Raw genomic sequence first — 22,048 nt, forward strand, 5'->3', positions numbered from 1 at the left:
CTGTTTTCACAGTGGCTGCACCAGTCTACATTCCCACTAACAGTGTACTAGTGTTCCCTTTTCTCCACAACCTCGCCAGCAGTCGTTGTTAGTTGATTTATTGATGATAGCCATTCTAGCAAGTGTGAGGTGATATCTCATCCAACGGCATAATGTTAAAATGAAGAATTATGGTCATGTGCTGTATTTCAGTGGCCTAGAGTGAAAGGTTTCTGAAAGTGTGGCCCATGAACTTCCAGCTCAGAATTCCCTGGGATATTTTCAAAAATCCTAAGAGATTCTGATTTTAAGGTCATGACAGGGACCTCAAAACCTGTATTTTTAAATTGCTTTAGTAATTCTAAGACACATTAAAGTTTGAGAACCATTGGATTACAGAAGCATTTAACTGTGAGCCAATGGATTCTTTAAGAAACTTACAACTTGCATCTACTGTATTCTAATTGAATCTATTCAATCAGATAAAAAGAAACTTGTTGGAAAGTTATAACAGGAATTTTGTAAAGATTTTATTTATTTTTAGAGAGGGGGAAAAGAGGGAGAAATAAAGGGAGAATAACAGTGACGTGAAAGAGTAAGATCGATCTGTTGTCTCTCCCATTCCCCACAACCACGGATCAGCCCCGCAACCAGACATGAGCCCTGACCAAGAATTGAACCTGCAGCCTTTTACTTTGCAAGACAATGAATTCACTGAGCCACACTGATCAGGGTCAAGGCACAACAAGAATTCTTATAGATGTCCAAAAATAGCAAAAAACAAAAAACAAAAAAACCCAACACAAAAACTCACTTGGGTGGTATGAGAACTAGAAATGCAAACAGGAACTGATGGTCCTCTTTTCAACTCTGAGAGCCAGTGTGATTCCCCCCGCCACCCCTATCTCTGCTTTTCTGTGCACACTTGCTGTCTTCTGCCTTCTAAGGGGCTGGCTCTGAATCTCTCCACACTCATAATTAGCAGATTTAGAATTTAAGGACTGCTGTCACAGTCCCTATTCTACAAAACTGTTTAAGTCAAGCACCCAACACTAACAGAAACTTCCCTTTGGGCTGTGTATTTAACTTACCAAGTAAGAAAGGGAGTCTGATGGCCCAGCTTGTGGCAGGTCCCTCAATCCCCCAGAAGCCTTCAGAACAGATCCCTTAACAACAAGTCCCATCTAGAAGGGAAAGGGGAAAGTGTATAGAAAGGCAGCAGGAATTGAGTGTGGGAGCACTCCCCTCAGGTAGAGTGGTTGTTCACCACTGAAACTGATCTCTCCACAACATCTAAGCTCAGCTCATTGGAGGAGAGTTCAAATATGACTAATTTCCCCCCTTTTGTTCCCACCAGTCCCCCTAAGTGCTGACCTATAGGTGGAGGGTGGACAAAGCCAACCTCCTTATTTCCCAAGCAAAAGCCACTTTAGAGCTTCAGTTTGAGAAAAAAAGCTGTTGTATATAAGGTAGAAATCTAGAAAAGGAAATGAAGCTCCAGAGAATATGAATGCAGTACAACAACATCTTCATGTAGAATAAAAACTCAGAGGAGAGAGAAATGCCTAAGCTTGAGCATGATCTGGACTAGACATTTTACTCTAAACAAACAAAATATGCAGTTTCTGTGTATTTGAGTTCTTATTAAAATGCCTAGGAATACTCTATCATAAACAGTGTTGCCTTGGTTGTCTTATAAAATAAGCTAACATATAAAACAAAATCAAATAAACAAAAAAGCAAACAAAATAAACAAATGTTGATTTAATGCATGAAATTCTGTCCTTTACACCTGAAATCCACTGTTATGTCTTCTTAGTTTGCATCTAATAGTTCCTTTAAAGCACTATTAATCTTCTTTATTCAGCAGTCAAGTTGCATTACCATAAACAAATCCTATGGCTCATGTGGATATTTATAATGATTTATTGTTAGCCTTAGTGGCAAAAATCTGTGTTTCTTTGGATGTGAATGTTCTTTCTTTTCAAAATGTTCTTACCTCTGGCTGGTTTCTTTCTCATATCTGTAGAATTCTCTGCAGACAATACAGTGCAACACACTATAATCCTTATTTGCTTATAGAGGTAAATGAGCTGCCTTTCAGAAACCAACAATTCTAATTAGAAGTTTGTTTTCAGACTTTCAATGTACTTCCCATGAAGAACTAGAATAAATTAGTTTTGATTTAGCAGGGCATTACTTTATTAAACAATTTTCTACAATTAAAAAGAATACATTATTTTTCACTTCCTTGACTTTGGTTGCATTTTAATATGATTCGAAATTAAATGTGATGTTAGGAGGTTTTTGACTCACTGGATTAGCTAGTATGATGATAGATTTATAAACTATTTAATTTGTGTTATTATAACAAAGCCTGGAATGCCTAGAGTTAGAGGTAGAGTTAAATATTGGAATCTTAATATGTCGATTTGGAACTTCAGGTTTTATAAGAACATCAAATAATTTATGTAACAAATAAAGATAATAGCAAATTCATGCTCAAAATGAAGTAGATTCTACAGGTTTAGATAAACAACTTGTAAATGTTTCCTAATAGAAAGTTCATCACTGGATACTCTGCTAATCTCTTTTTATTTATTCATTCATTGGTTCTTATTGTTGACATTATTACCAATGTTCCCTATTTCCCTCCCCTTTGCCCCCCTGCACCCGGCCCCCTGCCCCCATCCCTTGCTGACGGTCACCACTTACCTCTTGAAGTTCTTTCAAAATTAAGTCACTACATGGAAATGGTTCAGACAGAACATCTACTGAATGACATGTTTTCAATGATATGGAATAAAATATTTCAAAATCAGTATGCTAAGAATGATAGATTCTCTACCATTTGAGATCATCCCAAGTTATATTTAATGTGTCCTGATATTTAAAATATGCTTTTTTATAGAGGCCTTATGAATGGTAACCAAAGTAGGAGTGTAGGTTGCAGGAATGCGAGGACAAGTTCTGTGGGAAGTATGCTCATTTCTTACTTGAGCCAGTAATATTCTCTCCCATTGCTGAATGACCACAGTGCTTTTTGAACTGAGCTTTGACTAAATTCAGTATACCACTTTAATATATTCTATTCTGAGCTTCTCATGAATTTGTTCATGTGTGGTAGAAGAGCGTGATCTATAGAATCTAACATATCTATAATGGACCCCTGAGAGGGTCCATATCTATAATGAAACCCAGAGAAGTTTGCATTTAGTTAACCTCTCTGAGACTGTATATACTCCTCTTTAACATAGATATAATGTAACATTCATGAAACAACTTACTCCCTAGGGTTTACTTATCCTCCATGTAAACTGCTAGCTCAGGGTAGGGGCTTCATATGTGTTAAGAACCTCCTTGTCTTCTATTTCATTAGTTGTAGGGATATGAAAGTACTCAAGACCAAAACATAAAAGTTTTTGTTCTAATAAAGAAAATAAGGGCATGTGATGAACAAGCTCATAAATCTTGTTCATCTTGGACGTTGATGAAGTCCCATGCCCCTAATCCCCCAACCCAAATTAAAAAAACAATTGAAAGTTAGTCATAGCAGAGAGAGCTCAGAATACCAGCTGATTCTCAACCCCAGGATTAGACATGCTTAACCACCTGGTCACAGCCCACGATGTATACCTAAAAACTTGAATTAGTATGGGGTGAAAAGATTAGACCATGTGCATTCCCTGAAGGGATGGTGTCCCGAAGAAAGAAAAGGAGAGGGAAGGGTGCGCTACATTTATCCACTTCCTTTCCCCAAAGTCATGAGTTAGATGCCACTCATTCCTTCCAAAGGAAAAACAAGTGAGGGAGGTTGTGAGTGACAATGAGGGCTGTGGAAGTGGATCACCCTCCACATGAAGGAACAATCATGCGGGCTTCACCCTCACAGTCTGTTGCTTTGCAACTTTGTGAACTCAAGTCCTATCTTCCACTGCTTCCTTTACTGTCCTCTAGCCACAGCCTCCTTTTTGACCTTGTATTTAACCTTGCACTTGCTGCTCCTCCCCGCCAAAATGCTCTTCTCTCAGCCCTTTGCATAGATAGGTACCTTTTGATCAGCACTTTGTTTTCAGTTCAGATGTCATGCCTCAGAGTCTTTCTCTAACAACCTTATTAGAAATCCCACTACTTCCTGCTCTCTTTCTCACTCATTACTTTGCACTTTTTCCTTATAGCAATTTTCATTCTCTAAATAATCTCTGTGTGCTCTGCATTGCTTAAATACACTAAATAGCGGTTGCCACAAAGTAAGTGCATACATGTATATTGAATGAAAGATAATAAATGAATGCATCGTTAAGTCAGTAAATCCTTTTTTAGGGCTTTTTTCAAGTATTGTCTCAACATCTAATAACATTAAGGTGAACAAGACATGTTTACTTAAATCATAGGGCTTTTTAACCAGGAAATCAAATATATAAACATACTTCTTAAAAAGGAATAAGCATAGGATATTGTGCAGCTAAAAAGTAAGGGGTCTTGTTCTAGCTAAGTGGTCAGAGGAGGTAAGATGTGGTATATCAGCAGTTTCCAATTAAACATGAGATGGAAGTATCTTACAGGTAGCATAGGGCATGCGTGTGCAGAGCCTTGGCAGTGTGAGTACATTTTAATTAAATGAATTATAGACAGAAAGCTTGTGACATTTGGGATGCATAATGCATTATGAGGTAGTGATAAGAAGTAGAGATAGAGATATATGCAGAAGCCAGCTTATTTATGCTATTCTAAGAAGTCTGGACATTGTCTCGAATTCTTATAGACAATTTACATTTTAAGCATGGCTGTGATAAAATCCGATTTGTGTTTTAAAAAAATAGTACAGAAAATAATGAGGTTATGCAGCATTAGAAACCAATGGGAAAATTATGATGCCATCCAATTAGGTGGGCAAGGAGTGAGGAGAATTTGTTTTTTTGAATAAAAAAATGTGCATGAATAGGTAAGTGTATACATCACTATAACTCAACATTGCTTAACAACATGTCTACATGACCTGACGTGTAAGTGTGTATTGGGTTCTTTGGCCACCTTATGCAGTTCATATAACTCAATGATTATGCAAACCCTCTCTCCTGCTGGAAGGATTTAAGTGCTAAGAGAGAAACAAAACCAGTAAGCAACTGCCAGAACTTTAGGGCAGAGAAAACCCTTTCTTCTCACCCCTCTGATTGTGTGTGCTTCCAAGAAGGAAAAGAATCTCAAAGACCAAGAGGATCTCACTCGTTCCCCACATGATCATCTGTTCTTATCAGAGCTGACTATATAAATTGTAGGGTTTAGCACAAAATGAAAATGTAAAATGACTTGCTCAGAAATTGTTAAGAATTTCAAGATGGCTGCAGCAGAGTATTAAACCAAGAGCCCCATGCGGCTTGGACCCCTGTGAGTCAGCACAGACCATATGCCCATGACCATGGTCTTGGTCCTTATTGGCTTTCTCAAGGGCCCAGGATACTCATTAATTTCAACTTTTTATTCCTGGGAACATTTACCATGTGCACTAACATACTGATCCTGATTTTTGGATTGAAATTCTTCTTGTACTAGACTGAGAACGTTCAAGAATTGGAGGCATTTGCAGCAAGGTGAGGTAGAGAGACAAGCATCAGGGTAGGAACACATGCTCTGGACTCAGACTGTGTGGTTTCAAGTCCCCTTGATCACTGCTGGCACCTTGGAAAAGGTACGAAATTTGCCTGTCCCTCCATTCTCTGACCTGCAAAATGGGAGTGACAAGAGTAGCCTGTGTTTTCAGAATGTCATGAAGATTAAATGAGTTGATTCATGTAAAACACTCAGCAAAGGAAAGAAACATGGCAAGTACTTCGGTAGTTTTTTTTTTAATTATTGTTTTGATGATTATGATCTGGAAAGTAAACTGTCCTTGGTTCCATGTTGTATAAATATTATCATTTGGTGTGAACAAAAATGCTAAATTTTAATGTAGTTAAGTTTGTCAATTATTTACATTATGTTTTTTTCTGTGTTTTAGATATTTTTTCCTATTCCAAAAACCATAAAGGCATTGTACTATATCTTTCTCTTCAGAAAAGTTTATGATTTTAATAATTTATTTTTTTGTGTGGTGTTTGATGGGAGTCTAATTTTTTCTATGTAGAGATACTGATCTCTCTCTCTTACCTCTGCACCCCAATGCATCCAGTGATCCAGCCACTCTTGTCCTACTTGCTTTCTCTGGAATTTGCCTCTGGGATTTTGCAGATGCTATTTGCTCTGCCTAGACTTTTCTTCTGCTAGATATTATGTGGATGACCACCAATCTTCTTTATGTTCTTACTCAAATATTCCCTTGAGTTTTTTTTCAGTTGAGATATTCTTTTTATTCTATTTCTCATAGTTAGCATAAAAGATCTTTCTATTTCTTTTATTTCTTTCTGCATAATTATAGCTTATTTCTTTTTTGTTGTTGTCGTCAATTGCACTTGTCCCCATTTTTGCCCCCTTGATCTCCCCCACCCCCAGCCCTACTCTCTCAGTCAATCCCTACCCTGTGGGTCTTTCATACATGTTCCGTGTCAGTGAGGCTTTTGAAGTTTAAAATTACAACTCTCACCCTCCAACACATACACACGCATACACACTCACTCCCTAACATTTCAGTCTGCGTTTTTTACACCAAGCTTGATTTTCAAAGGAAACACTAAGTATTTAAAATCAATCAATCAATCAATCAATCAATTAATTTGTATTTGTTGCCGAGAGAGAGAGAGAGAGAGAGAGAGAGATTTGATTTGTTGTCCCACTTATTTCTGCATTTATTGGTTGCTTCTTGTATGTGTCCTGACAGGAGATTGAACCCACAACCTTTAGTATATCGGGAAGGTATTTTTAACAAACTGAGCTACCCAGACAGGCTTAATTTTTTTTCATTGTCTTTATCCATTTACTAGAATGTAAAGTCTACAAGGACAGGAATAATGATTTTTTTCTTTTGTTTGCTATATTCTCAATTTCTAGAACAATATTTACCTTAGAGGATTTCATTATTCTCTTTCCAGAACACCTTATAAACAGGTCTTGGGTTTCATCTTCCAAGTAGTGGGAATTCTAGCTCCACACATATGTTAATTGAGGCATTTGTTTAGGAGATTTCTGAGTGACTCTCACTCTTTCTCTCTGTTAGAACGGGATTTTTAAAAATAATTTATATACTGAGGGCTCTGTGTGTGTGTGCGTGTGCATGTGTGTGTGTTGGGGGTATCTCTGACCAAGCCTTGCCCTATCTCTGGGTTCAGGCTTTGTCTCTTATTTCCTAATTTACCATATTTGCTAAAAGCCAGGCCTCATTACCAACAACAGAGAAATTTTCCCAAAGACCAGTGCTCCAGAATTTTCCCTTAATTTTCTACTTTTTTTGCCATGCACTTGAAAAATATTTTGAAAGCATTTAAGAGAGAGTTGCAAATGAGACAAAAAGAAAATGAAGAAGAACATATAGGACATAGCAACCAATTGTAACTCAATTAAAAATTAGGATCCACATAGTAACCCAATGGCAGTGGGTAATTATAAGTATTTTAGGATAATTGGTATTAATATTTCAAGGTATGATAGTGTTCCTGTGGTTATGCTTTAAATGAGCCCTTATCTTTTATAACTCTATTATGAAATAATGTATTTACAGAAAAAGTGATATGATAGCTAAGTGCTCTTTGAAATGATTCGTGTGAGTGAGCAGGGGTATGAATAAAACAAGCTTGCCATGTGCTTATTATGATGACGGATGGATACATTGAGTTCATTTGATGTGTTTGAAAATTTCTAAAATTAAAAATATAAACATTTTAAACTATATTAAAACCAAACTTTCCAGCATTCTAGTTTCTCTGTGCCAGCAGAATTTCTTGTCTCATTGGTAGAAACTGTCTCCAAATTTTCACTCAAGGAAAAAAAAATTGTCAAAGTCTATATACTCATCTAATCATGACTTTCACTCATGTGTCCTTTTCATATTCAAAAATCATTTACTGTTGCCTATTAGGTTTTATCTAAAATAAATCCTATAGATGCTTACTGATTGGAGGCAGAGAGTCAAGAAGACAACAGGTTGCAATGCATATCTTTTTAGAGGCCTGGAAGCAAGAAAAGAGGGCTACTTGGTTCCTTGGGGTGAAGAAGACTTCTTGAAAGACTTGGCCCTCTGTTCAGTCTCAGGGGTTATCTAGATGGAGAGGGAGAGAAAATACACTTAATCAATGCCCTACACTAACCTGTTTACCAATGAACAATTTTACATAATTAACAGATGCCAATCCTTGACCTAACTACTTTATATTGCTATTATATTCTAATTATTTTTTCAAAACCCCAAATGAGATATTCTAATTATTTCCTTTTGAGGCACAGGAGACAAGTAATTTTTCCAAGTTCACAGAGCTAGTATTCTAGAATCACTGATTCTAAAATGTATGTTATTTTATCAACACTAAGTCATAAAAGAAATTTCAAAAGCCAATGACTTTATGTTGATGCTGCAAAATAGTGAAGACAGAAAGACAAGCAATGACTCATGCTTTATGCATAAAAGGGATAATTAAGAGTCTTTGTCTACATTGTGATAATTTATAGTTAAAAATAAAAAGTTTTATTTTAATTGGTTTGTCTGCACAAAGTTATTTTCCTTTAATTTGTCTTAACCACTGTCCCCCAAACAAAAACTTCAATATCATATGTTATTAATATCTGAGTTGTTCCTCATGCCTTATACTTAGGTAAACTGCTTTTTACATGTGGACACATCCTGGAAGAGGAATTGCAAAAAGTTGCATAAATCAGGATTTATGTGGTTGAGCCATAGTAAGCAATGGAGCATTCAGAACATGACAATCTCCGTATAGCAGATGGCCAAGTGACTTCCTGTAAGAACAGGGGATCTGAGGACCTGAAGTTGCTAGCTGTGCTTTTCTGCGTTGTGTCCTCTCTGTGCTATGACATGTAAGCTTGACCTGGAAGCGCTTTGGTCCTCCAGCTGTCAGCTTAGTGCTAGGCATGAATAGCATCTTTAAATGCTCATGATGATAAAAAGCATTAATATGTTACAAAAACATGATTATTTAAAGGAATTCTTCTAATATACAAAGTATATCTAGAAAAAGTCCAGCCATTGTTAATGTAATGAGAACAGTTTGTATAACATTGATGTAACCTGGTAGCCAAGGAGAGTGGACTGGAATTCGCATGCATGAACATAGACGACTTCAATGTACTAGTCAGTGGGGGAGTTAGACGCTGTTGAGTGAGCATGTGTACTGTGTGGCCGTCATATTCAAAGTGACTAAGTGAGTAAAGCAGCAAATTTGCATCAAATTTTGCATTAAGCTTGAACATTATTCCTCAGAAAATACTCAAATGATTCAGAGGCAGCAGCTATGGGCAACTGATAATTGACAGCTTCATCACGACAGTGTGCCCGCTCGTGCACCATATCTCATGCAGAGTTTTTTGGCAAAACATCAAATTACCCAGGATAGATTTGGCTCCCCTACAGGCCAGATTTGGTGCCCGGTGACTTCTACCTTTTCTCAAAACTGACATCATTTTTGAAAGGGAAGAGATTTCAAACTTTTGATGAGATTCAGGAAAATATGACAGGACAGCTAATGGCAATTGAAAGGACTGTGTGAGGTCCCAAGGTGTCTACTTTGAAGACCACTGGGGTGTCATTGTCCTATGTACAATGTTTCTTGTATCTACCTCAATAAATGTCTCTATTTACCATATTACATGGCTGTATACCTTCTGGACAGACATTGTATCGTTCAGTATCCATGCCTAATAATGATGGTAACATCTTGAGCTTGTATCTTAGATGACATCTATGCCCTCAAAAATCTGTTTATATACAATGCAATATGGTGTTGCACTGTTTTCAGTATCAATGATGATGGAGTGCAGCCCATTAGGAGCCCTGTAGCAGGCAGCCACTAGACATTTCATCTGCTAAAATGAAAAAGGATCAGGATGGGGGAAAAATAAATGCCTGCTATTTCACACACATTGGCAAGAAGAAAAGACAAGTGCAGCCTGTCTTTATAAATTGTGTTGTTAACCCTCCTCGTATATAGTACACATTTCCAATTATACCCATTATGATGTATTTAGCTAGAGGGCAGTTTGCATTTTTTAAATATGGTGAGAGCAGTAATGATTTAGCTAGTGCTCATTTGTTTTCTATTGCTTGGTTAACCATGCTGCATTGTCTTTGTCTTGTTTTACATATTGGAATAAATACTAGCTTTAAATGTACTAACTCATTGATCCTCTGCCCTGGAGATTTTTAAAACACACCAGTGCTTGGGCTTTCCCCACCAGAGATTCTGACTTAAATGGTTTTGGGAGGGGGCATTAAGAGTCTATAAAAGCCTCCCTCGTGATTTTCATGTGCAGCTAGGGTTAAGATCCTCATGGGTCAAGTGGACCTTAGGATGACTTCAGTTGTAATATTTAGAGAGAGGAGGGGCCAGACTCAAAGACTATCACTGCTTAATATGGTTAGCTCCCCAAACTGGAGATGTTTTAAGAGTAGCAGTGGTTGTGGTGAGGACAGGAAGTAGAGAGTATTGTAGATAGTCCCTTGAAATTAGAACTACCGTATAGGCATCAGGGAGTTATGTGGTGCCTACCACAGACAGAAAATGTTTATTTGCCTGGACTGCCATCCTAGATCGTGTATGCAGATATAAGCATAAGTTATTCCTTCTGAAATCTATGTTAAGGACTTGCATATAAAGAATTTTAAGTTAAGTGCTTAGTTATATATGTATTACCCTTGCAAAATACTTTAAATCCCATTTAATTAGGCATTCTTAAGAGCTGTCCTGTGAGTTGGCTCCACAGAATTACCCACAGAGGACAAGCAAGAAAATTGAAGCTCTGAAAGGTTAAGTGCATTGCCCAAGGTCATAAAGCAATTCTGTAATGAGCTGGGATTAGAAATCAGAGCCCTGGAGGTCTTGTCTGTTGTCAGAGCCATTGAATTTGGCCTCTGTTGCAAAGTGAATGATGATTATGAAAATTTAAGAATATAGAATACTTTTTTTTTAGGCAACATTCCCAATGAAAGAAGTATATGGATATCCTGGAGCCTATTTTCAGCATTCCTGGAAAGTTTGGCAGAAAAGCTTTGCAGTTTTGTTTAATTTCATATGAATAGATAGGCTTAGTGTTAACATTGAAGTACTTGGAGCTAGGCTGGGCAGGAATTTTGGGGGGGGGAGACTGCTCTTGATGTATCTGCTCTATATACAGAACATCAAGATAAATAGGAAGTATATGGAAACTTCCCACTCATAGTTTTTCTAGGGCATTGTATTTTTCACCACTTAAGCCCTTCATTTCTCCTTGAACAAAGAGAGGGCATACTGTATTGCTGGCCTTTGGATACTAAATACAAAGTTTACATTATCATTTCTGAATGCTTATAAAATTATGGAGAACTACATTATTATCTATCCATCAAGTTTCACTTCTGCTTCACTGGGCAACTTAATGATGCATGTATGTATGTTTCAGTATAACACACAACACCTAGGTGCGTCTCCTACAAGTAGCAGACACCTGATAAATATTCATCAACAATGACAACGTTGTATATGGTACATGCTTCCCTCTGAGAACTCAGGGTCACAGTATCTATTTCTCCAAATTTAAGTGGGAGATAGTTGTGCTGGTGGTGAGCCTAGATTTGTACCTTTTCTATAAAGAAAATCAATTCTGAATAGTAATAATGGTTGTGAATAAACTACAGACCATTATTCTCTTGAGTATAATTAGTGAGTAGAGAGAGTGTACTTTTGGGGAGATTGAATGTTGAAACCCAGGCTGTCTAACATCACACTGTGATCTCTGTTTGTAGAATTGACTTAGAAACAGACTAATTAATGACCATATAGAATTTTTGCCAAGTGAAAGTTGTTTGCTCCTCATATTCATACTCCACTTTGAGAAAACACCAGTTCTCCTTAGTTACATAGTATCTATTTGTGCTTCTATCATAGCAATACATGAAGTAGCTCCCGCTGATTATTTTGAGGTAAACTCTATACTTTCTTTTCCTTGAATTTTTTATTTAATGATTCATGAGCCAGTGTGCTTGGGGCAGCACACAGCAGCCTTCTTCAAATGCATGAACTGCTATCTCAAACAGAGTTCTGTGACAAGAAATAAAAAGGTCCAGTAATCAGATTGAATAGATAATATTAAGAAGGGCAGTATAGTCTTCCTTTTCTATACATTAGAAACATAACCCAATACTGCAGTGGAAAACAAAAGGTGCATGTTTCTTACATTCACATTGTCATTGTGTGGTGGTCTTTCTCTGAGTGTTTGTATAATTTCTCATACAAAGTGAGGCACTTCTGAAAGAAGTGAATGAGCTATTAATATTTAAGCCAGCATACAAGCATTAACTATGCCTTCCCTTAGCAGGCAAGATATTTGATCACTTTATCTATTCCTCTCCAATTATGTGAGAAGATGGTTGGTACCAATTGCCTGGCAATTGTAGTTTAATTTACCAGTGGCATGAAATTATTTTAAGACATTCGTGATCTCCTAGATGCTCAGAAAATGTACGAGACCCAGCACTGAATGGAAGACTGGTTTGTCATATTTTTCTTCTGATTAGAAACAGCCTCAACTGTTAAAGATTTTCTTCTACCATTTTTTAAATCTCTTTTCACCTGCACTCCTGAACTCATGTTATGCTACAGAAAACTGCCTGTAGCTGGCACTCTGTACATGCTTTACATGCAGTAACACATTTAATTCTTACAGCAACTGTGTGAAATAGAAAGTTTTATTTGGTTTGTTTTACAAACAAGGAAGCTGAGGCTTAGTGAGATAAAAAGAATTGCCTGAATTCAATAGGCACTAGAGTTGTAACCCAACCCCAGAAAGTACTTTATCTGTGGTTGTTTTAATGACATGATCTTAAATATCATTGGTGCCATCCTTTTACTTCAAGATTAATAAGAGTTCAATAATCAGCAGATTTCTATTTTTTGTTCTGTTTAATGGTAACCTCTAAGTGTAATTGGGGAGGAGGAAAAGAGCACCAGGTGAGAACCAAGCCTAACAAGGCAATAAACCTTGAACACTATTGGTCCAATGAAGCCAAATGAATTACTGAGATTTATTAGGCCTACTAGTAGTGGAGATATTTGAGAAACAAAGGAAAGATAGAGAGGTCATATTTTTTTTAAAGTCTATCATCAGACTTCTGAAGATTGGTGTTGAAATAACTGTCATGCATTGCTGATACATGCTCATCCTGCTTCTACTTTGCACATCCACTTGCCTCTAGGATCCCTCCCTGGTGTTCATATCCACCCTGTTTTTTCTGTCAGCTGTCCTCACATTCACACGCTCTACTGTGCTCCACTTGCTCTGCTCCTACTTTCACATTCCAAATCAATTGGAAACATAGGGGATCAATTCTTTGCTGCAAATCATTGTTGAATAACCTGGCACCAGTGCTCAACTCTCATGATTCTTAAGTTCTGGGTGATGTGCCCCAGCTCGCCTGGCCGTAAGTCACCCAGAGATCCTCCTTACATACTGACTTTCTCCACTTTTGTTACCATCTTTTTAGGGAAGATGGGTGTAAACATTCACAGAGAATCTATGAATATTCCTCCATGTTTGGAGCTCACTCATATATTTTCTGTTAAATATAGTTCTTGATCTTTAAATTGGCATTTTTTCTAAATGTTATTTCTTTCATCTATAACAACTTAATTATGCCTGATGACTCAGTAATGATAAAATATGCATAAATTAAAATTGTACTTAGACTAGTTGTTTATTAGCCATAATCATGCTTGAGCAGTAGTTTATATTTGCAAACAGGCACTTTAATTTATTGCAGTTTTTCATAGGCCTAATGAAGCTGAAAGCATCAGTCACAAACTGTTTTTATTGACACTAAAGCCTTCTGACAATAGGATGCTTTTGCAGAATTTATGAGAAAGGGAGAGTTATCCTTTGGGAATAACAGAGGACCTGCTATGTGGACTCCTCCCTGGAAGGCCCCTCTCTTTATCTTTAACTTACTATGGAGTTGCTTTTATGAAAAAAAAAATCATGAGTTTTGTTGTCTGTTTAGATGCAGTTTTAATCCTGGCTGGGTGACTTTGTGAAAATTATCTCTTTCTCTGTTTTCTTATTTACAAAATGGGCACAGTAAAAATAATGATAGTAATTATATCAACCTCATAAAACCTTGTAATAATAAAATGAGACATCATATGCAAAATGCCCAGAAGTGGATCTGATGTAGATTAAGGTATCATACTTGGAAACTTCCACTACATTTTATATATATATATATGTAATATAAATGCTTTCCACCTGCAAAGCCACTGTCTTTCCCTTCTCAACCTTCACCTTCATGTCTATAGGGTATGAAAATCAATGCAACTAATCTTCCCAAAGTTTGAATTATTTGACCTGGAATTACACCATAAAGCAGAATACATGTCTGTGAGTGTGCACTGTGCCTGTGTTTGTATGTGTGGTGTGCACGTGTGGATGCATTGTGAAGGAAGAGGCACCAGTCATGTTCTCTCTCAGTGTGAAGTAAATTCAATGCTATCCATGAATAAACATGAATTAACACCCCCTTCATTTTTTTAATTGTCTGCAGTTTTCTTTTTTTTTTGTTTCCTAATATAACACTTGGACAGAACACACACACGCACACTACCCATGTATGTATCCTAAAGGTAAACAGTAATTTTCAGAGTGAGTACAATATAATTGAAATTGACTGAGAGTGGGGGAAGAGATGTTTTCCCAAAGGCGTAATTATTTACAAGTGTCCCTACCCAAATGAAGACAGCTTTAATATCATTATGCAGAACCATTTTAATTAACACCATTTTTTTTCCCATTTAACGTCCTTTCTCTGCACTCCTTACAGGGCCTTAACTGCATTTCAAAAGGAACCAATTATACCCTCTGTGTCAAGTACTAGTAGCATATGTCTTTTGACTATGTAATAAGCATTTGCTCTCAGGAAAAAGTAGTTCATTCAAACAGGATAACCAGAGGTAATTAAATGGATAATTTACAAAACAGTGGACTGGGTGAATGTGAGCTACTGATACCTGGACTAGTGACAGGCTGGAGCCTGAAAGCAAGTAGAGGTAGGAGCAGTTATTAGAACTTGGAGGAAGTAGCAGTAAGAGGGTTCCACTCCACAAGAACTGTGGCTTTTGATAGGGTGGGGAGCCAACTTGTGGTGATCGAGAGGAAGAAATCTGGTGGAGTAAATCACCTGATTTCTCTCTCTCCTCTTGCCATCATTTTTCTTCCATTGTGTGCCTCATTCCCCATTGGCCAAACCTAACCAGAAGTCAGTGGATAAGCAGACTAGTAATACACTCCTTCTATGGGCAGCCTCCTTGTTACAACGCAGGTAAATTAGGGCAACCAAAAATGGAACAGATGGAAAAGATTCCACACATGTACTTAACATACAGTTTGAGATCATGCAATGTGTTGGTCTTTCCTTTTTTCCCTTATCTCATTAAAATGATAGAAATGAATTTTAAAAGTCCTAATTCCTTGTCAAAAACAAAAGGAGGGGACCATCAGTGGACGAGAGATCTAAATTCTTTTATGGAAGGCTTAATGGACAAAGACTAAAGAGTAGAGAAGCTGATGACCTCACAGGAAACAATTACCTAACTTAACAGCAATATGGTTGGCAGTAGAAGAAACCATCTACCCAGGAAGACACTTTAGAACATCAGTGGCTAGCCTGATGGCAGGCAGGAATGAGCAGTGGGACTGAAAAAAAAAGGGTTATATAAAGCCTTTAAATAATCGGTAGACATGTAGAAATAGCAATATAATTATAAAAAATTGAAAGGTGGTGCAAAGTAAATTCTCATCAATTATAGAGCAGAAAATCAATAGATAATGTCTAAAGTTAATCAAAAAGTAATGCCATAAGCATGTTCTTTATAGATTTGGAGGTAACCACAGGAGAACTAAATATAGAAACAGTTCATAATGTTTGGGAGGAGGATAAGAAATGGGTTGTAGGTCAACTGCTTCCCATTATATATTTTTGTAATAATGATTTTAAAAAAAACCATGAATAAATAATTTAGTAAAGCCTCCTTTTAGTTCCCTTTTGTTTTACTCCACTTAGTTTACTAGATTTCTAAAACTTTCCTTCTTAACATGCTTAGGTCTATTATCTGTCCCAAACCTACAAATTAATTCCATTTTCTCCTATACTCCCCACTTCTCTGTTTTTTTATAAACACCTTCTTATGCTCATACACAAGTCATACACACACATCAGCCTTCTGAATGCACTTGCAGGTCTTTCTCTGTAAATCCCATGCACCATGCGTCTCAGTGTCTTTTCTCAAACTGTTTATTTGGCTTGAAATGGCTTCAGCATTTTTTTATTCGGCCTTAAAGTCTCAGAATAAAGTCTGCCTCCCGGCTGAGCTGCCCTTGCTTTCCAGGGACATGCATGTTTATGCTTTACTCTGTATTCTCCTAACACTACACCCCAGTCTGACTCTTATTGCTCTACAATTAACTCAGAACTGCTTGTGTATCTATTGGCCTGTTCTCTTTCTGTTTAATTGTAAGATGATGAATTGATTTCTTCATAGCTAATGTAATATATTTCACATAGTAATTGAAACAGTTGATCCCCACTATAACTATAATTGATTTTTGCTGTTGTTGTTGATTCTAAAGGCATATAAAGTTATAAAATGAATGCTACAACACATGAAAGTGAACATCAGCTGTCCTTTTATCAAGACGCCTATTAATACTTTTGCTTCTTAGAGAAACCATGAAACAGACAATATTCTGTCACAATTTTAGTGCCTCTTTCCTAAATTTCAATTACATACATATTGTCTCAGGTTATAAGGAATAAGAAATCTAATAAACCAATATCCATAAACATGTTACTAATGTAGTACTTTTTATGAACGTTTGCATTGTAAATAGTAGCCTAAACAGGAAAATGCCTTACCTGAGAGAGTGACTTGCTACTAATAAAATGCTAGGGCCCTGAGCTATTGTTTTGAGATGAAAGAGGATTTCTGTAGCCTCTCAGATTATGCCATGTAACTCTTATGCCTTAGGCAACATGGATTTAGAGTAATTTCAAACATATTAAGACAGCGGGAAACAACTTTAGCGTATTAGAACACATAGATTTGAAATCACAATTTTAAGTGTAAAGTGTCTATCTCTAGAAGTAAGATTGAGTGTTAATCCCTGATTTTTGCTTGTTGTTCTCATTTCCCAGGGAGTCTTTCCACGTGTTCTTACTCCACTTCTTTTTTTTTTTTTCTTTTCAGTTTCTATCTAACTCTGGGTTTTTTTCTGCAACCATATAAAAGGGCACTATAATTTTATTTTTTCTTTACTTCAGGGAATGCCACAATAAAACAGTCTCGATACAGGATTATCAATCAAGAAGCAGCTAATGGAGGTCAAGAATGCCCAGATACTTTATTTGAAGAACGAGAGTGTGAAGATGTCTCATTATGTCCTGTATATCGGTAATTAGTTACCTTTTTGAATAATCATTAAACTGCAATATAAATCATGACTTACTTTCTTTCATATAATATATGGTTATTTAGTGAGAGATGAGATAAGGTAATGCTGTTTATCTTCAAATACCTCTATGTTTTCCCTTCCTATCTGGAATATATTTTGAGGGAGTAAGGAATATGAAAGTCTATAAGAAAAAGGAAACATTTTGATTGTACATGAGCTTCTGGAGTTCTGCCACTCAGGAAGTCAGTTTTTAAGATCATGATTTACGGAGAGTCAGGATGAGGTCTTTACCTGAAACATACACACACACACACACACACACACACACGAGAATGCACACAAAGGTAACTTACCTCATTCTATTGTTCTCATCCTAAAACCTTTTTACCAAGAACCACAAACCAAAAATTTGTACATATTTAATAAGTATTTTAATTCAAACATTTCAAAAATGTTTGTAGGTCTTAATTTTAATTATATACACATTTTAGGAAAACGTCCAGTTAGGGGAAACTAAAAAAAAAAGGTTTAACCTATGGATATATTTTTAAAGAAAATGAGTAACTTTTAAAGTATAAATGTTGCCTATATATTTTTCTTGGTGAGTTTGTGGTTATTTATAAAAAACAATACCTGAGGTTTGTGTGTCTAGTCTTAAATTTCCACTCTTTTAACATTGGGGTTTAAACATTGCTTTAAAGGACATTTGGATTAAATTCACTGTTGGGTTTTACTGATTTGTAAAGAGTCCCATGGTCTTATAAACATATGATTATTGAACACTTAAAAATGCCTTTAAGTGTTCTTCCTGGATATTTGAGAAGCTATATCTTAAACCCATGAAATTCAAGGGCTAATTTATTCAGAATAATACAAGTTATATTTTTCTTCTTTTAAGGAGACTCCTTACATTAGATAAACTTTAGGGTATCATTGAAAAAATCTAAATTACTACCCATTTGATCATCCCTTTACTCCCATTGTTTCAACGTGATGACCAGTTTGGGGAGGATGTAGGTAACACACTGGGGATGTGCCTAGGCTACTGGTTTTTTCTCACCAACCACAGGGCCATTAAGAAAACACTGTCTATATCTATACTTTTGTGCCACGTATATAAATATAAATATAAAATATCAAAACTTCTGAGCCCAGTTAAAGATCCCTTGGGAATAGTGGCCTTTTGAAAAAAATTGGCCATATAATATATTATTACATATTTTTATAAATGTAGGGCTATTATAATCAGGGAAAATCCTAGGAACTATTAGTGGGTCTTCTTCTCTATCATCCCCTCTCCTGACTCTCTTGCTGCACTTCGTTTAGGCACTCATGTTTGAACTAGTTCCATCATTGGCCTCCCACAATTTTCCCCAGAAATCAGTTGCACTCTGTATGGACTGAATCATTGTTTCATTTCTCCTGATGTGTATAGTTTAATTTATGTCCAAGTTATCAGTATGACTCTCTGCTCCTTGGTAAAACATCCTTGAGTTTTGAGTAATATGGTTCCAGTTTAGTTTTTTTCTTTCTCCTTCATTGGCATTTTAGAGAAGTAAGTTAATGTAGACCTTCATTAATTTCTTGTGATTCTTCTTTTTGACTCCATTGAGGTGACATGTCCACACACATTTACCAAATTAAAACAGAATCAAATGTTCACAGAAATATTTCTGTGAGTTTGTGCATTTTCCAACAGGTTAGTAAGCAAAAGGGAAGACAGCATGGGCAAGTATCCTTATATGAAATTGGCACTGGTGTGTGTTGCTGAACACCCAGGGATCTAGGGCTGAAAACTGGCCTGCTCTGACTCGTGCAGCCTCAGACATGTCACTTGACCTGGGCTCAGGTTTCTCGTTCCACCACTGAGAGTTTAAATGGAGAGTCGTCAAAAACCCCTTCCTTCTGTTTCAGTCTACACAGAACACTAAACTGAGATTGAATTCCTTGGTCTCATTTTGGTTTAGAAAACCCATGTAAATTTAAGAGATCTGAATGAATGACATATTTTAGTTAAAAACTTGGACTAAAACCCTTTACCATTTCAGTTTCTGTGTTTTGGAATTATGCTGAATGAGTCTATGCATATACAAAATAAATTTAGAACTACTTAAAATCAATAGGTGCTTTATTTAAAAGCGAGAATTTTTCTTGTGTTTCCTGATTTATTTCCAGTTCTTCCCTATATGGAGGCCACTTAAATAAGGTCAATGATATATTTGTTTTGCTTTCATATTTTAATGCACTGTGCTTGATTTTGCAGGATAGCCTGTATCACTCCCTTAAGACCACCTCTGCCTCATTTACCTCCAATTGTCCAAGTGACTCATTTAATCTAGAGGAATGAGAGGAGGTTGTGAGTCCTGACATTAATGGCTGGCTATGCTATGCACTATGTCAGCTATGTCCACATAATTAAGAAGGTTCTTTAAAGTGACTTTTTCTGAGCAAAGAAGCCTACTCTATGACTATCTTAACCATTTTTAAGACACATTATAGTAGCATTAATTATATGCATATCATTGCGTGACAGATCTCTAGAACTTTATCTTGCAAAACTAGGCAATGATATTTTACTTCATACTTCTGTTTTATTCTTTGAAGTAGCATCTTTTATCTGAGGTATTGGATTATGTGAAAAAGTATAAAAATATACTAAGCAAAGGAGCAGAATCTGTGGCTTCACTTAAGGTTTGAGTTTTGCGTAACAGTCCAAAGAGGCAGGTTTAAGGACACAAGTCAACGTTTTGTCATGTGGGTCATAAAAATAAAGAGTTTTGTTGAACTGAGAAGAGAAAACCAGGGAAAAGCCAGAAGGTGTCCTTAAAGACTATTTCCCCAGAAGAATAGAAATATTGGTAATCATGAGAGGCAGACCAATTCCTCTTCCTTGGAATGAACTATCACATAAATAGGTACCCACATCTCTCCCACCTCCCTTTTACTTTACAGTCTATTGAGTTGTTTTGAGTTAAAGTCCTAAGAAACATATTTTTAAAAAAATTGAAGTGGAAGATCAAGAGTGGAGGCTTGCACCTGAAACTTTCAGATGTTCAAAACTTATTTCTCTAGTGCTCTAATGGAATATAAGAATGGTCTCTTTTTTTCCTAACAACTTTAAGTTCATAAAAGCTAAGCCCTCTAGAGTTGATCTGTGCTTCTAATGCCTTTTATTGCCACTTTGCTATATGAACTAAGGTTTCTGTGCAAAATGTCCACATTTAAAAAAAATGGAATTATGGCATTAACCATGAATCTGGGACAGAGTGGACTATTATCTCAAGTGTGTGCCAGGGCTCCTTGTTATGACATCAGTTTCAAATCCATTTTAATTGAATTACTATCTTCATGCTTTTTGATTTCAAACTTATCCTTGTCAAGTATTTCTTTTGTATGTTTGTCAGGTGAGATTTCTAACTCACTGTTCTTCGTAATCACAGGTGGAAGCCACAGAAATGGAGCCCCTGTGTCTTAGTGCCAGAGTCTGTCAGGCAGGGAATCATGAGCACCAGTGAAGCCTGTGGAAAGGGAGTGCAAACAAGAGGTAAGAGGATTTCAAAACTTTTAACCTTAGAATTAAGCTTAAAATTACGTTATTCTTATAAACTATTGATTATAAACTATTGAATAAGTTGTGATAGTATTAGATTGGCTTATTTATTAGTGTTTGAATTTAAGTTTGGCATTAGTTAATGCTGATATTAGACCATCTTTTAACCATAATCAGCTAGTGCATCTTAAGGACTCATGCAATGTAAGCAAACATCTGCTCTCAGTTATCAGCATACCCAACTGCTCTCAAATGCATGGTGGGTATTAGCCAAGGAATGAAGAATATGTCAAGATTAGACCCAATAGTTTACAGTGTACTTCTTAGGTACATAAGATAATTAAATATTTATCAAATGAATGAAAGGATAACAGACTTGAATAATTCTAATAATCATGACTTAAACCTTAGTGTTATATAAATATACATTTATATATTTGCTATATAGTTTATATATAATATATGTAGAAAGGAGCTATTAAACTTTCTAGAGGGCATTGTGAATAGGTTTCTGGATCTGAGGAATAGTGTCTTTTATCATCAATGTCTAGAAGGTGTGGCATATGGAAATCTCTAAAAAGCACTCAGAGACTCATCAGACTGCTTACTTTTGTGCTTCTTTTACAGTCCAGGTGCTAATACTATGAGATTTGAGAAGAGGTGCTTTGATCTTAAAATCTGACCACTTTGTCATTAAAGGGTTTTGTGTAGTGAAAGGAGACCTTGTGGAACCAACTGCATTACACTGGTTTCATAATTTTTCTAAAAGTCATACTTAGAATGAAGTTTCTTTTCCTGTTTCATAGGTTATTGTATTAGTCAGGATCAACCATCCCTGATAGCACAGTAAATATCTTTTCTGTTGATTCAGAGGCATGAAGAGCCCAGCATGGTCAGGTAGCAGTCTTAAATTCCAGTTCAGTGTCATCATTGATATGTTTCTTA

At 36.4% G+C, this 22,048-nt stretch overlaps 1 protein-coding gene across 1 annotated transcript in view; it reads left to right on the forward strand.

Annotated features, from left to right (window-relative positions):
* THSD7B (thrombospondin type 1 domain containing 7B) overlaps positions 1-22,048 on the forward strand; it is a 774,554-nt gene that overhangs the window by 376,606 nt on the left and 375,900 nt on the right. Inside the window, exons 10-11 of the mRNA XM_054562681.1 lie at positions 17,423-17,552; positions 20,994-21,097. Of these exons, the coding sequence (XP_054418656.1) occupies positions 17,423-17,552; positions 20,994-21,097 (234 nt within the window). The remainder of the gene's footprint in view (positions 1-17,422; positions 17,553-20,993; positions 21,098-22,048) is intronic.

This window comes from Pteronotus mesoamericanus, unplaced genomic scaffold (genome assembly GCF_021234165.1).
Source record: "Pteronotus mesoamericanus isolate MK-2021 breed Mesoamerican mustached bat unplaced genomic scaffold, CSHL_Meso_final scaffold_651, whole genome shotgun sequence".
NCBI lineage: Eukaryota > Metazoa > Chordata > Mammalia > Chiroptera > Mormoopidae > Pteronotus > Pteronotus mesoamericanus.